The 12,181-nt window shown below is 42.5% G+C and overlaps 1 protein-coding gene across 2 annotated transcripts in view; it reads left to right on the top strand.

Annotated features, from left to right (window-relative positions):
* AP4E1 (adaptor related protein complex 4 subunit epsilon 1) overlaps positions 1-12,181 on the top strand; it is an 81,763-nt gene that overhangs the window by 30,660 nt on the left and 38,922 nt on the right. For both annotated transcript variants that reach the window (XM_040342679.1, XM_040342680.1), the window contains exon 10: positions 1,159-1,268. In XM_040342679.1, the coding sequence (XP_040198613.1) occupies positions 1,159-1,268 (110 nt within the window). The remainder of the gene's footprint in view (positions 1-1,158; positions 1,269-12,181) is intronic.

Genomic DNA, 12,181 nt, shown 5'->3' with positions numbered 1-12,181 from the left:
TTTTACATCAACTATCAATGCAAAAACAAATGAAAAACTGACCATTTGTCAATTTTAAATCTGGTGTTTTTTTTTTTAAATAGAAGAAAATAGAGCTTTGATAGTTTTTTTTTTTTTTTTTTTTTTTTTTTTTTTTTTAAAAAACTGATGCGGATGTAAATCCATTTACATCAGTTTTTTCCATAGAGATGCATTGATGTCTGTTTGTTTTGTTTCACCCGTCAACGGATAGTTAAAAAATAGAGCGCATTTGTGAAGGGGGCCTAAAGCATATTACAAAGCACAATGCCCCATGTATCTCCTGAAATACCTGGTTGATCCTGCCTGGTTCTGCCCTCCCCTCTTGTAAACTGAGCAAAGTTTATCATGGCTGCTGAGTCCTGACACCATGGTCCGTTTATGTGCCTCTGTCATCTGCTGCTTTATGCAGCTCTCCTGTGTCATCCTCCCCCCCTACTTTCCCGGCCTGTCAGTTCTTACCAGTGCCGCTCTGCTTCTCTCCCCACTGCTACAAAACTGTGATGGTAAGACAATATTCTCTATGTATCCAATTCCAGTTAATAGGATGTGGCACGTTTTTTACCACGGTCTATACACCCCAGTACCATCCTGCGGTGGTGTATTATTGCTAGTTTATCTCTGTTAGAAAACAAAGTGTGCCCCAGTGCTGATTTCTACTTTCATTTCATAGCGCCTCCCATAACTTACTTGACGACTCGGTTCTCTCCTCTGCTCCTCTCAGCTGACGTCAGCGGGAGTTTCCGGACCCTCCCACTGTAGCTGTTAGCCAGGGAGAGCTGAGGAGTCAAGTGAGTGCCGGGAGACGCTGTGATATAAGGTAGAAATCTGCATATTTTTTATAAAGCACGGACACTGTTATCTAACAGAGGGGATTGTATGAACATCACATAGTGGCTTTACAACCACTTTAAGTGAAAGCATTGTGCAGCACGATTATATGGGTGGGCGTTTATATGTAATTGCTAAATAGGGCTGTTCCTATGAACCTGTATAAGCAATGGCTGTGAATGGAAACAACCTTTTTGGAAATTTTTAAATTTCATGGATCACTTTCATACCTATACTCATGTAAAATGTTGTAGATTTCCCATGATGTGTTGCTCTGAAAGTAATATCCGTGTTTATTTTTTATTGTAGGGCTGAAAGCGCTTACATATGTCATACAGCAAGATCCTAACCTGGCACTTCAACACCAAATGACCATAATTGAATGCTTGGACCATCCTGATCCCATCATTAAAAGAGAGGTCAGATATAGTTAAAGCGGAGTTCCGGCCACAATTTCACTTTTTAAATATAAATACCCCTGTAATACACAAGCTTAATGTATTCTAGTAAAGTTAGTCTGTAAACTAAGGTCCGTTTTGTTAGGTTGTTACAGCATTTAGACACTTTATAAAATAGAAATTGACTGGGGCCATCTTAAGTGTGGGCATCATGAAGCCAGACTGTATGACTTCCTGGATTTCAGCCTTGCAAATCTCGCACATGCTCAGTGCTGCACAAGCAGTGTCAGATCAGGTTTCAGCACCTGTGCTGTCCAAGTCACATGATTCTTTGAGACTGGGGAGTGCACAGACTCCTGGAAAGTTACACCCACTACATTCCCAGGAGTCTGTGCGGTGTAGGTTAGGAAGCATTAAGCACCTAGGTGCAGGAAGTGGGAAGATTAACTATTCTGCCTAGCAACAACACTTTGAAGGCATCTAAAAAAAAAAAAAAAAATTTTTGTAAAGGACTAATGACATTTTTTTTTAAAACTACTGATGTAATGTTATATTTATGGGTGGAACTCCACTTTAAGCTTTAGCACAAGCGATTGTGAACTAAATTTACTAAATACTTGGAGGAACTGCAGTCCGCTCACGTAATTTGTAATAAAAACATCTTTGATATTCTGAAGCTTTCCTCCAACCACTTTGCATATTTTATATACAGTATCTCACAAAAGTACACACCTCACATTTTTGTAAATATATCTTTTTATGTGACAACACTGAAGAAATGACACTTTGCTACAATGTAAAGTAGTGAGTGTACAGCTTGTATAACTGTGTAAATTTAAAAACCTGAGAAAATATACCATTTAAAGCAGGGGTTCACCCTAAAAAAAAATTTTAAGATTAGATTCATGCTCATTTTGTCAAGGGGAATCGGGTAGTTTTTTAAAAAACGAATTAGTACTTACCGTTTTAGAGAGCGATCTTCTTCGCCGCTTCCGGGTATGGTCTTCGGGACTGGGTGTTCCTATTTGATTGACAGGCTTCCGACGGTCGCATCTATCGCGTCACGAGTAGCCGAAAGAAGCCGAACGTCGGTGCGCACCGACGTTCGGCTACTTTCGGAAAATCGTGACGCGATAGATGTGACAGTCTTCCGACGGTCGATCAGGAAGGAACGCCCAGTCCCGCAGCCCATACCCGGAAGCGGCGGAGAAGATGTATCTCTAAAACGGTAAGTACGGCTTCGATTTAAAAAAAAAACTACCCGATTCCCCTTGACAATGAGCATGAATCTAATCTTATAAATGTTCATTTCCGGGTGATCCTCCACTTTAAGAAAAAAAAAAAATAAGGTAATTCTGAAACTGATGGCAACAACACCTCTAAAAACAGTTGGGACAGGTACCACGGTTATAGCATCCGCTCTTCTTTTGACAATCCTCTGTAAATGTCTGGGAACCGAGACCAGTTATTTGAGTTTTGGGAGAGGAATTTGTCCCATTCTTGTCCTGGGTCGTCTTTGTTGCGTTTTTTTTTTTTCATTTCATGATGCGCTAAATATTTTAATTTGGTTAAAGGTCGGGACTGCAGGCAGGCCAGTTAAGCACCCAAACTCTTTTGCTTCTAAGCCATGCTGTTGCCAAAGATGCAGAATGTGGTTTAGCATTGCCCTGCTGAAATATGTAAGGCCTTCCTTGGGAAAAAAAATGTCTTGTGAATGGCAGATTCCGCTGCTCTAAAACCTGGATATATCTTTCAGAATTGATGGCGGGTTTCTAAGGCTCTGTTCACACCTAGGCGTATATACGCCTGAAGCGCGACGCCGCAGCAGCCCCTAAGACGCTGGAGGGATGATTTTACATTGCCCTCTATGGAGATGGTTCACATCTCCACGCCTGCCGCCTGAAAACAAGTCCCGGACCTTTTTTCAGGCGGCTTTCGGCATAGGAGATATGGACCTGGGGGTAAGCTGCATTCACAATCGTGGCGTTTTGTCGCCGCAAATCGCGGTACAAAACGCTGCAATTTGTGGCCGCAATTCGCAGGACAAAACGCCGCGATTAGGTACGCCAAGGTGTGAATGCAGCCTTACTGTGCAAGCTGCAAATTTCATACACGTTCATGCACCCCCATACCATCAGAAATACAGGCTTTTGTTTTCAATTTTATTTTAATTATTTTTCTTAACCACTTCCATACCGGGCCTATTTTGGCACTCCTCTCCTACATGCAAAAATCATAATTTTTTTGCTAGAAAATTACTCAGAGCCCCCAAACACTATATATGTTTTTTTTTTTAGCAGACACCCTAGGGAATAAAATGGTGGTCATTGCAACTTTTTATCTCGCACGGTATTTGCACAATAAGTTTTCAAATGCCTTTTTTTGGTGGAAAAAACGGTTTTATGAATTCAAAAATAACAAAACAGTAAAGTTAGCCCAATTGTTTTGTATAATGTGAAAGATGAAGTTACGCTGAGTAAATAGATACCTAACATGTCACGCTTTAAAATTGCTCACACTCATGGAATGGCGCCAAGCTTCAGTACTAAAAATCTCCATAGGCGTCGCTTAATTTTTATTTATTTTTTTACAGGTTACCAGTCTAGAGTTGCAGAGGAGGTCTAGTGCTAGAATTGTTGCTGGCGCTCTAATGCACGCGGCGATACCTCACATGTGTGGTTTAAACTGCGTTTACATATGTGGGCGGGACTTGCCTGTGAGTTCGCTTCTGAGTGCGAGCTACTGGGGATAGGAGCGTTAAAATAAAATAATATTTTTTTTATTTTATTTTTTTATCACTTTTATTCCTATTACAAGGAATTTAAACATCCCTTGTAATAGGACTGGTTTGACAGGTACTCTTTATGGAGAGATGCGGGGTCAATAAGTCTCCTCATGCTTTCCAGCCGGGCAGGAGAGATGTGATTGTGAAAAAAAAATTCACAGATCTCATGCTTTCAGCTGCGATTGCGGCTTTGTTTACATTCCGGTACCCGGGCGTGACATCATAACATCGCGCCCGGGCCGCCGACGATCATAGAGATGACACCAGTCATCTCTATGCCTCCCATCCGGCGCCGGCCGATCGTTTCTCCGATGGCGCGGGAGAGCCCGGAGAAGCACTGGATGGTGGCGAAAAAGGGGGATGTCTCCTCCCGTCGCCTATAAGAACGATCAAGAGGCGCAACTGCCGCTATGATCATTCTTATGGTGCACAGAATCGCCGGCTAAAGAGATGGATATCTGGATGATGCCTGTAGCTGCAGGCATCTTTCAGATATCCCCACTGAAATTCCAGGACGTCATATGACATCCTTGGGCTGAAATTGGTAAATACAATATATTTTTTTTTACATAAGATTCTTTACACTATGTATTAGTTCACTCTCGTTATTCAGTATATAAAATATACAGAATCTTGATCCATATCTATTATCTACTCTATCTTAACCACCTCAATACCCGGCCTATTCTGGCACTTCTCTCCTACATGTACAAATCATCATTCTTTTGCTAGAAAATTAAGCAGAACCCCCAAACATTATATATGTTTTTTTTTTTTTTAGCAGACACCCTAGGGAATAAAATGACAGTCATTGCAACGTTTTATCTTGCACTGTATTTGCGCAATCATTTTTCAAACACCTTTTTTTTGGAAAAAAATTGTTTCATGAATTAAAAAAAAACAAACCCGTAAAAAAAGTAAAATATATGAAAGATTGTTACACAGAGTAAATAGATACCTAACATGTCACGCTTTAAAATTGCGCACACTCATTGAATGGCGCCAAACTTCGGTACTTAAAAATCTCCATAGGCAACGCTTTGAAAAATTTTCAGGTTACCAGTTTAGATTTACAGAGGAGATCTAGTGCTAGAATTGTTGCTGGCACTCTAACGATACCTCACATATGTGGTTTAAGCAAGGTTTACATATGTCGGCGGGACTTGCGTGTGCGTTCGCCCAGGGGCATTTTTTTTTTTTTTTTTTTTTTTACTTTACTACGCGGCTCTGTTTACTTACGGGTACCCGGGCGTGACGTCATCGCGCCCGGGCCTCCGACGGTCATAGAGATGACTGGTGAACATCTGATCACCAGTCATCTCTGTGCTTCCTGCCTGCACCAGACGATTTTTTCTCCGGGCCCCCGATGGCACGGGAGAGCCCAGAGAAGCACCTGGGGGGGGGGGGGATGTCCCTCCCGCTGCCTATAAGGCTGCATTCACACCTTAGCGTGGCGTTTTGTACCGCGATTTTGCCATGACAAATTGTGGCGTTTTGTGCCGCGACAAAACGCATCGTTTTTAACCGTGTTTTTTTAACAGGTCATTGTTGGCTATGCCGAACGCCGAAGCCGCCTGAATACCCGCTACAAAAAAGGGTCCGGGACTTGTTTGAGCTTCACGCGATCGGCGTTCGGCGTGGAGATGTGAACCATCTCCATAGAGATTAATGTTATTTCTCCCCTCCAGCGTATCTGAGCGTCGCGCTTCAGGCGTTTTGTCGCTCAGGTGTGAATGGAGCCTAACGAACGATCAACCGCCGATATGATCGTTCTTATGTTGCACAGAATCGCCGGCACTAACAAATGATATCTGTAGGCATCATTCAGATATCCCCCCACAAAGCCCACGACTTCATATGACGTCCAGCCAGGATGGGGGGGGGAGGAGAGACCATTTTCTCCCTCTTATTCTCTCTCCCACCCTTTTTCATTTATTCATTAATATTTTTCCTTCATACATATTCTTCTATTCTTTTTGAGAACTGAAATTCATCCCATTTTTTTGCCAAATTGCTGTATCCTTCTTCTCTTATCTGTCTTTCCATATATTGTATTTCGTTCATTTCACATATCCACTCTACTATACTTGGGCTTTTATTTTCTCTCCATTTTTGAGCTATTCTAGCTGATTTCCTTCTTAATGCTCTTTATTGATTTTGGCATCATAGATAACAATGAGATATCTATGCTTAAAGCGGAGGTTCACACAAAAAGTGAACCTCCGCTTTTTGGATCCCTCCCTCCGGTGACACATTTGGCACCTTTCAGGGGGGAGGGGGTGCAGATACCTGAGAGGGACCAGTGACGGCGTGCCGCGATCCTCATGCATGCGCAGTAGGGAATCCTTATTTCCCTCACCGAGGATGGCGGCGGAAGCAGCCGAGGACCCAGGCGTTTGCTCAGTCTCGGCTGCTGACATCGCGGGCGCGCTGGACAGGTAGGTGTCCATTTTTTAAAAGTCAGCAGCTGCCGTATTTGTAGCTGCTGTCTTTAAAAAAAAAAAAAAAAAAAAAATCTGCGGAACCTCCAAGTTCCTCTCTACTTTCTGATATTTCTCATGAACGTTATTCCAGAAGTTTCTCACCCTATGACATCCATACCAGATGTGATCCATAGTCCCCCTTTCTATTATACATATCTGTCTGCTCGCTGTTTATTTTATTTGACCACTTCAAAACCGCAGGCCGTCATATGACGTCCAAAAAGGGGATCTCTTATACCGGGTGGACGTCATAAGGGCTCAAATACCATCTCGTTACTATTTTGTAATTTCTCTTGATATTTACGATATTCGTTATACATGTTTTGTGCATTATTGCAAATATTTTCTCCCATTGTTTCTCTGCTATTACTCTCCCTGCTATTACTCTCCCTATCTCCTTTTCCCAATTTTTCATTCCTGTTGGCTCTCTAAGGGGTCCTGAAGGGAGTAATAGACCACATATCTTTAGATAAGTTTTTGTTTTGGCTTTTGTTCATCTATTAATATTTGTTCAAATTTAGGTTTTTGGTCTATTTATTAAAGCCAATTCTAGATTAGTTGCAATATATGTATTTAATTGATGGTATTGTAGGCATTTGTTTGTATTTAGGTCCCAAGTCTTGCATTTTTGGCATTTTCCCTTCCACTAGGACCTCGGCCACCCTTGCGTTCTCCAATATATTCCATTGTAAGTGTTTTGTGGTTGCTAATGCTGGCGGAAATTCTGGATTGGAGAATAGTGGGGTCATTGGTCCCATCATGGTGGATAGATTCCCCTTTTTTATTTCTGCATCCCAGATTTTTAATGTAACTCTTCCAAAATGTGTTCATTTATTATTTCCGGGTCTTAAATGGGGTTTTATCCAGGGGAGTGCTTTGAGTTGAATTCCTATAATTTCTATTTTAACCCATTGTTTCTCCTCCGTATTGTGGTACCAATCTACAATCCTAGTCAGGGAGGCTGCTTGTAAATATTTTGAAAAATCGGGTAATGCTAAACCCCCCCCCCCCCCCCATTTTTCTTAGTTCTAATTAAGATTTCTCGTTTTAGAGATGCAGGCTTTTGAACAGAGTGTTGATAAGCTAGAACGACCCTCTCCTTTTGTCCGGAGGAAGCGCCGCCCATGGTTGCCAAAAAGAATGTCAGTATTCAAATCGTCTGACATAGAATATTTAAAATTAGCTTTGGCCTAGAGAAGACAACAGTATTTCTGGGTCATTGCCAGTTATAGCTTCTTATTTGCATGATGGAGCTTTATGTGGAACATTAGTCAGAAAATTTATAGTAAAGGCTTGTTGCTTTTGTGTTTGTCATTTAAAAAAACAAACAAAAAAGACAAACCTGTTATACTTGCCTGCTCTGTGCAGTTGTTTGGCCCAGATCCTCCTTTTCTCGAGTCCCCCGGTGGCGCTCCAGGCACCTTCCCCCTGCCGAGTGCCCCCAGAGAAAGTAGCTTGCTGTGGAGGCACGCAAGCTCGCTCCTAAACCGCTGCTCTGCGTGTCCATTTACACACAGCCGTGGTTCGGCCCTGCCCCCTCTGTTTCCTCACTGGCTCCCGCTGCAGCCTCAGCAAATGAGTGAGAGTCCCCTGGATCGAAATGAGGCTTGGGTAAATATTAGGCGGGCTGGGGGGCCTGCTGCACAAAGGGTTTTTTTTTTATCTTCATGCATAGAATAGGGAAGGAGGGGAGGGGGGCTGAACTTCTGACATACCTAGCCATGGCGAGGTCCAACAGAAGTGGGGACAGTGTACCCGTCAAAAACGGGTACTCGCTCCCTCCTCCCCCTCCGAAAGATGCCAAATGTGGAACCGAAGGGGGACGTAATCAGATAGGCGGAAGTTCCACTTTTGGGTGAAACTCTGCTTTAAGTCCTGCAAGATTACTTAATTCTGGCCCCTTTTGCAGGTATAGCTATGTAAAACATTTAAAATAAGTGCCTATACGGTTTAAAATCCAGTAATACTTTCTCCCCCTGCTCTGCACAGTGGCTCTCTATTTTTAGGCACTGTGATGAATTTGTATAGGCAGATCTGCAGGCAGCCTCCAGCATGAAGAAACGGAAACAATGCTGGAGGCAATTTGCAGAACACATTCATTTTGGTAGTATAATTATGTCATGGCTGGGCTCAGCCCTCCCTTCTCGGAGCTCAGGCTGCTCAGCTGTCAGTTAATTACCAGCACTCATTCCACAGTGACTTACCTGATGATCATATTCTGCTAGTCAATCAGCCTGCTGGCTATTTAAGCTGCTTGGATCAGATCTCCTTTGCCTTGGTCAACATATCCGGATACTCTCTCTGCTGTGTTTTCCTGTAAAGACGTTTTGGCTGACTTCTCTTCTGGTTCCTGATCCTGTTTGCTGCTTCTGACTATGCTGATCTGGATTCCTGTTTTACTGGCTTGTTCTGACTACCAGCTCTGGTTACCATACACTGGCTATGCTTTGACTACGTTTGTACCGTTTTAGTTGGAGTGTGGGCATTCAATATTGTGTTTTTACCTTGTTCTGAGATTTCTCTAGAGATGACGACTTTTAGAAGCAGCTTTTCAGATTGAACCTCTGCCCATCTCTTTATATCCAATCATGTTACTGACCTATTACCAGTTAACTTAATTGGTTGCAAAATGTTCTTCCATCTCTGGAGTGGTGTGAATCACTGGAGATTTTTTGGACAGAGTGTCAGTGTTTTATATTATCCAGCACTTGGGTCTGATATCTCTGTTTTTTATTATGGAATTTATTTTTGTGTATATAATATTGTTTGCTTCTGGGACCTGTGACGTGTCCCAGAAGACTGCGACGAGGGAGGCAGGAGGAGAACTTCTGCTTCTATCGCCTAGGCGAGTCAAAATCAGGTACCCACCCCCCTCCCCAAAAATGCCATTCTTGAAAGAGGAGAGGGGTAGAAGGCTTTAAAGCAAACTTCCCCCTTTTGGGTGGAGTTCAAATTTAACAGAATATTTGGGTTGTTCTACTTGGCATTCATTTTGATGGTATTTTTGTTTGTTTTGTGCAAACCGCAGGTATATGTTTGTTTTATTTACCAATATAATCTCAAACCACAGATGGGTGTATAGATACATTGGCTGAACTACTTAGAAGTTTTGCTGGTGTATTGCAGCATTCTCACCACTTTTATTTATTCTGATTGGGTGTTTAAATTGTGGGGAGCTGGACAAAGAAGAGTCACCCGTGAAACTGCATGCACTTTCTGTCGCAATAAAACATGCGATTATGTTACTTTTAAAAGCCTCTGCATTTGCACTGTTCTCTGCTGGAAGCTTCTGCCAGGACATCTATAGATATACACACTTATGCTGCTGTTGGCCATTTGTTCAGTCCGCAAAGAACATTTAGGCAGTGAATCATGAAATGAAGACAAAGGGAAATGGGACTATTTCTGTGTCATTTGCTACTAAGCAGTTTTATTTTCTCTGTGCACTTTAGGAAATTAAGCTGTGAACGGCGATAACCATATTTTATACTTCAGTTTTATGCGAATTCTTAAACCAGAACAATGTATACCAACAAATGGGTTTGGAAGATAGGAGTGGGGTTCAGAGAAGGCCTTGTTGCAAGTCTATTTAAAAAATATATATTTTTAGTACATACAACGAAAAGGAAACCTACGTTTTTAAATATTGATTAACCACTTCCTTACTGGGCACTTAAACCCCCTTCCTGCCCAGAGGACTTTTTGCGATTCGGCACTGCGTCGCTTTAACTGAAAATTGCGCGGTCGTGCGACGTGGCTCCCAAACAAAATTGACGTCCTTTTTTTCCCACAAATAGAGCTTTCTTTTGGTGGTATTTGATCACCTCTGCGGTTTTTATTTTTTGCGCTATAAACAAAAATAGAGCGACAATTTTGGGGAAAAAAAAAAATTTTTTACTTGTTGCTATAATAAATGGCTCAATTATTTATTTATTTTTATCCTCAGTCTAGGCCGATGTGTATTCTACATATTTTTAGTAAAAAAAAAAAAAAAAAATCGCAATAAGCGACTGGTTTGCACAAAAGTTATAGCGCCTACAAAATAAGGGACAGAATTATTATTTTTTTTACTAGTAATGGCGGCGATCTGCGATTTTTACTTGACATTATGGCGGACACATCGGACACTTTTGACACATTTTTGGCACCATTCACATTTATACTGCGATCAGTGCTATAAATATGCACTAATTACTGTATAAATGTGACTGGCAGGGAAGGGGTTAACACTAGGGGGTGAGGAAGGGGTTAAATGTATTCCCTATATAGTGTTCTAGCTGTGGGGGAAGGGGGGTGACTGGGGGAGGTGACCGATCTGTGTCTCTATGTACAAGAGACACAGATCGGTCTCCTCTCTCCCTGACAGCACCGCTGTCTGTGAGAGCCGGCAATGAGAAATGATCTCATATGTAAACATATGAGATCATCTCTCATTGGCCGCACAGATCGCCTAGCAAACGGCCACTCCGATTGGCTGTTCACGGCGATCTGTGATTGGCTGTGTCCAAGGGACACGGCCAGCACAGAAGTTCCCCACTGCGCGCGTGGGGAACGCGGAAAGGGGCGGACGTGAAAACACGGCGCCCCAGAGAAGTAGAACCACCCTGCGACCGTATATAGTCGTACGGCCGTCGGGGCAGTGGTTAAAGACAAAGTCTGCACACTTTGATGTCTCTTCATTTTGCCATTTTTTAAAGTAGAAGTAAAGCATACCCCAAGAAAGCAATTACAATATCTAGATGACCGAATGCATAGCTTATAGTAAATATTTAATAATATTGTTTCTATTTGCGATGCCAGTGCCTGCTTTGCAAAATTTGCACTGTTCGTAACACAGAAAAGAGCAGCATATGTTCATTCAAGAATAAGACATTCTTCTGCCAAAACTGGTCTCCTCAGTTCCTAGACATGTACAGAGTGTTGTAAAGAGCGGATCCTACACCATGGTAAACATGGGCATGTCCAAACATCTTTATGAAAGTGTTCAACAATTTTTAGACGCAGTTTTTCACAGATTGGTGAACCTCTGGCCATCTTACTTCTCTTAGGCTGACCATACACGGTTCAAAATCGAACCGTTAATTGGCAGGCTGAATGTACCAAGTTAATCAATCGACTTGAGTACAACCAGCCTGCTGGATTCTCTTGTGATCCTCGCTAATAAATTTGCATTGTGTATGGCCTGCCTAACTCTCTAAGGCCCCGTACACACGGTCGGACCGAACCGATGAGAATGAACCGAAGTTCAGTTTCATCGGACCAAACCGACCGTGTGCATCGGTCTGTTTTCCTTCGGTCCAAAATTGTAAAACATGCTTCAAAACCGAACCGATGGACCGCTGCCCCATAGGACCAAACCGATGGTTAGTACAGAAAAGCATCGGTTCAAACCCCGCGCATGCTCAGAATCAAGTCGACGCATGCTTGGAAGCATTGAACTTTGTTTTATTCAGCACGTCGTGTGTTTGACGTCACCGTGTTCTGACCCGATCGGTTTTTGGAACGACGGTGTGTACACATATCAGGCCGCCAGGCCACTTCAGCGGTGAACCGATGAAAACGGTCCGTCGGACCATTCTCATCGGTTTTGTCCGACCGTGTGCCCTTTTGTATACCCAATCTTGTCACTGACCTGTTGGCAACCTAATTTTGTTTTAAAATGTTCT

Source organism: Rana temporaria, chromosome 3 (genome assembly GCF_905171775.1).
Source record: "Rana temporaria chromosome 3, aRanTem1.1, whole genome shotgun sequence".
Taxonomy (NCBI): domain Eukaryota; kingdom Metazoa; phylum Chordata; class Amphibia; order Anura; family Ranidae; genus Rana; species Rana temporaria.
This window is presented reverse-complemented; position numbering and strand designations above follow the sequence as displayed.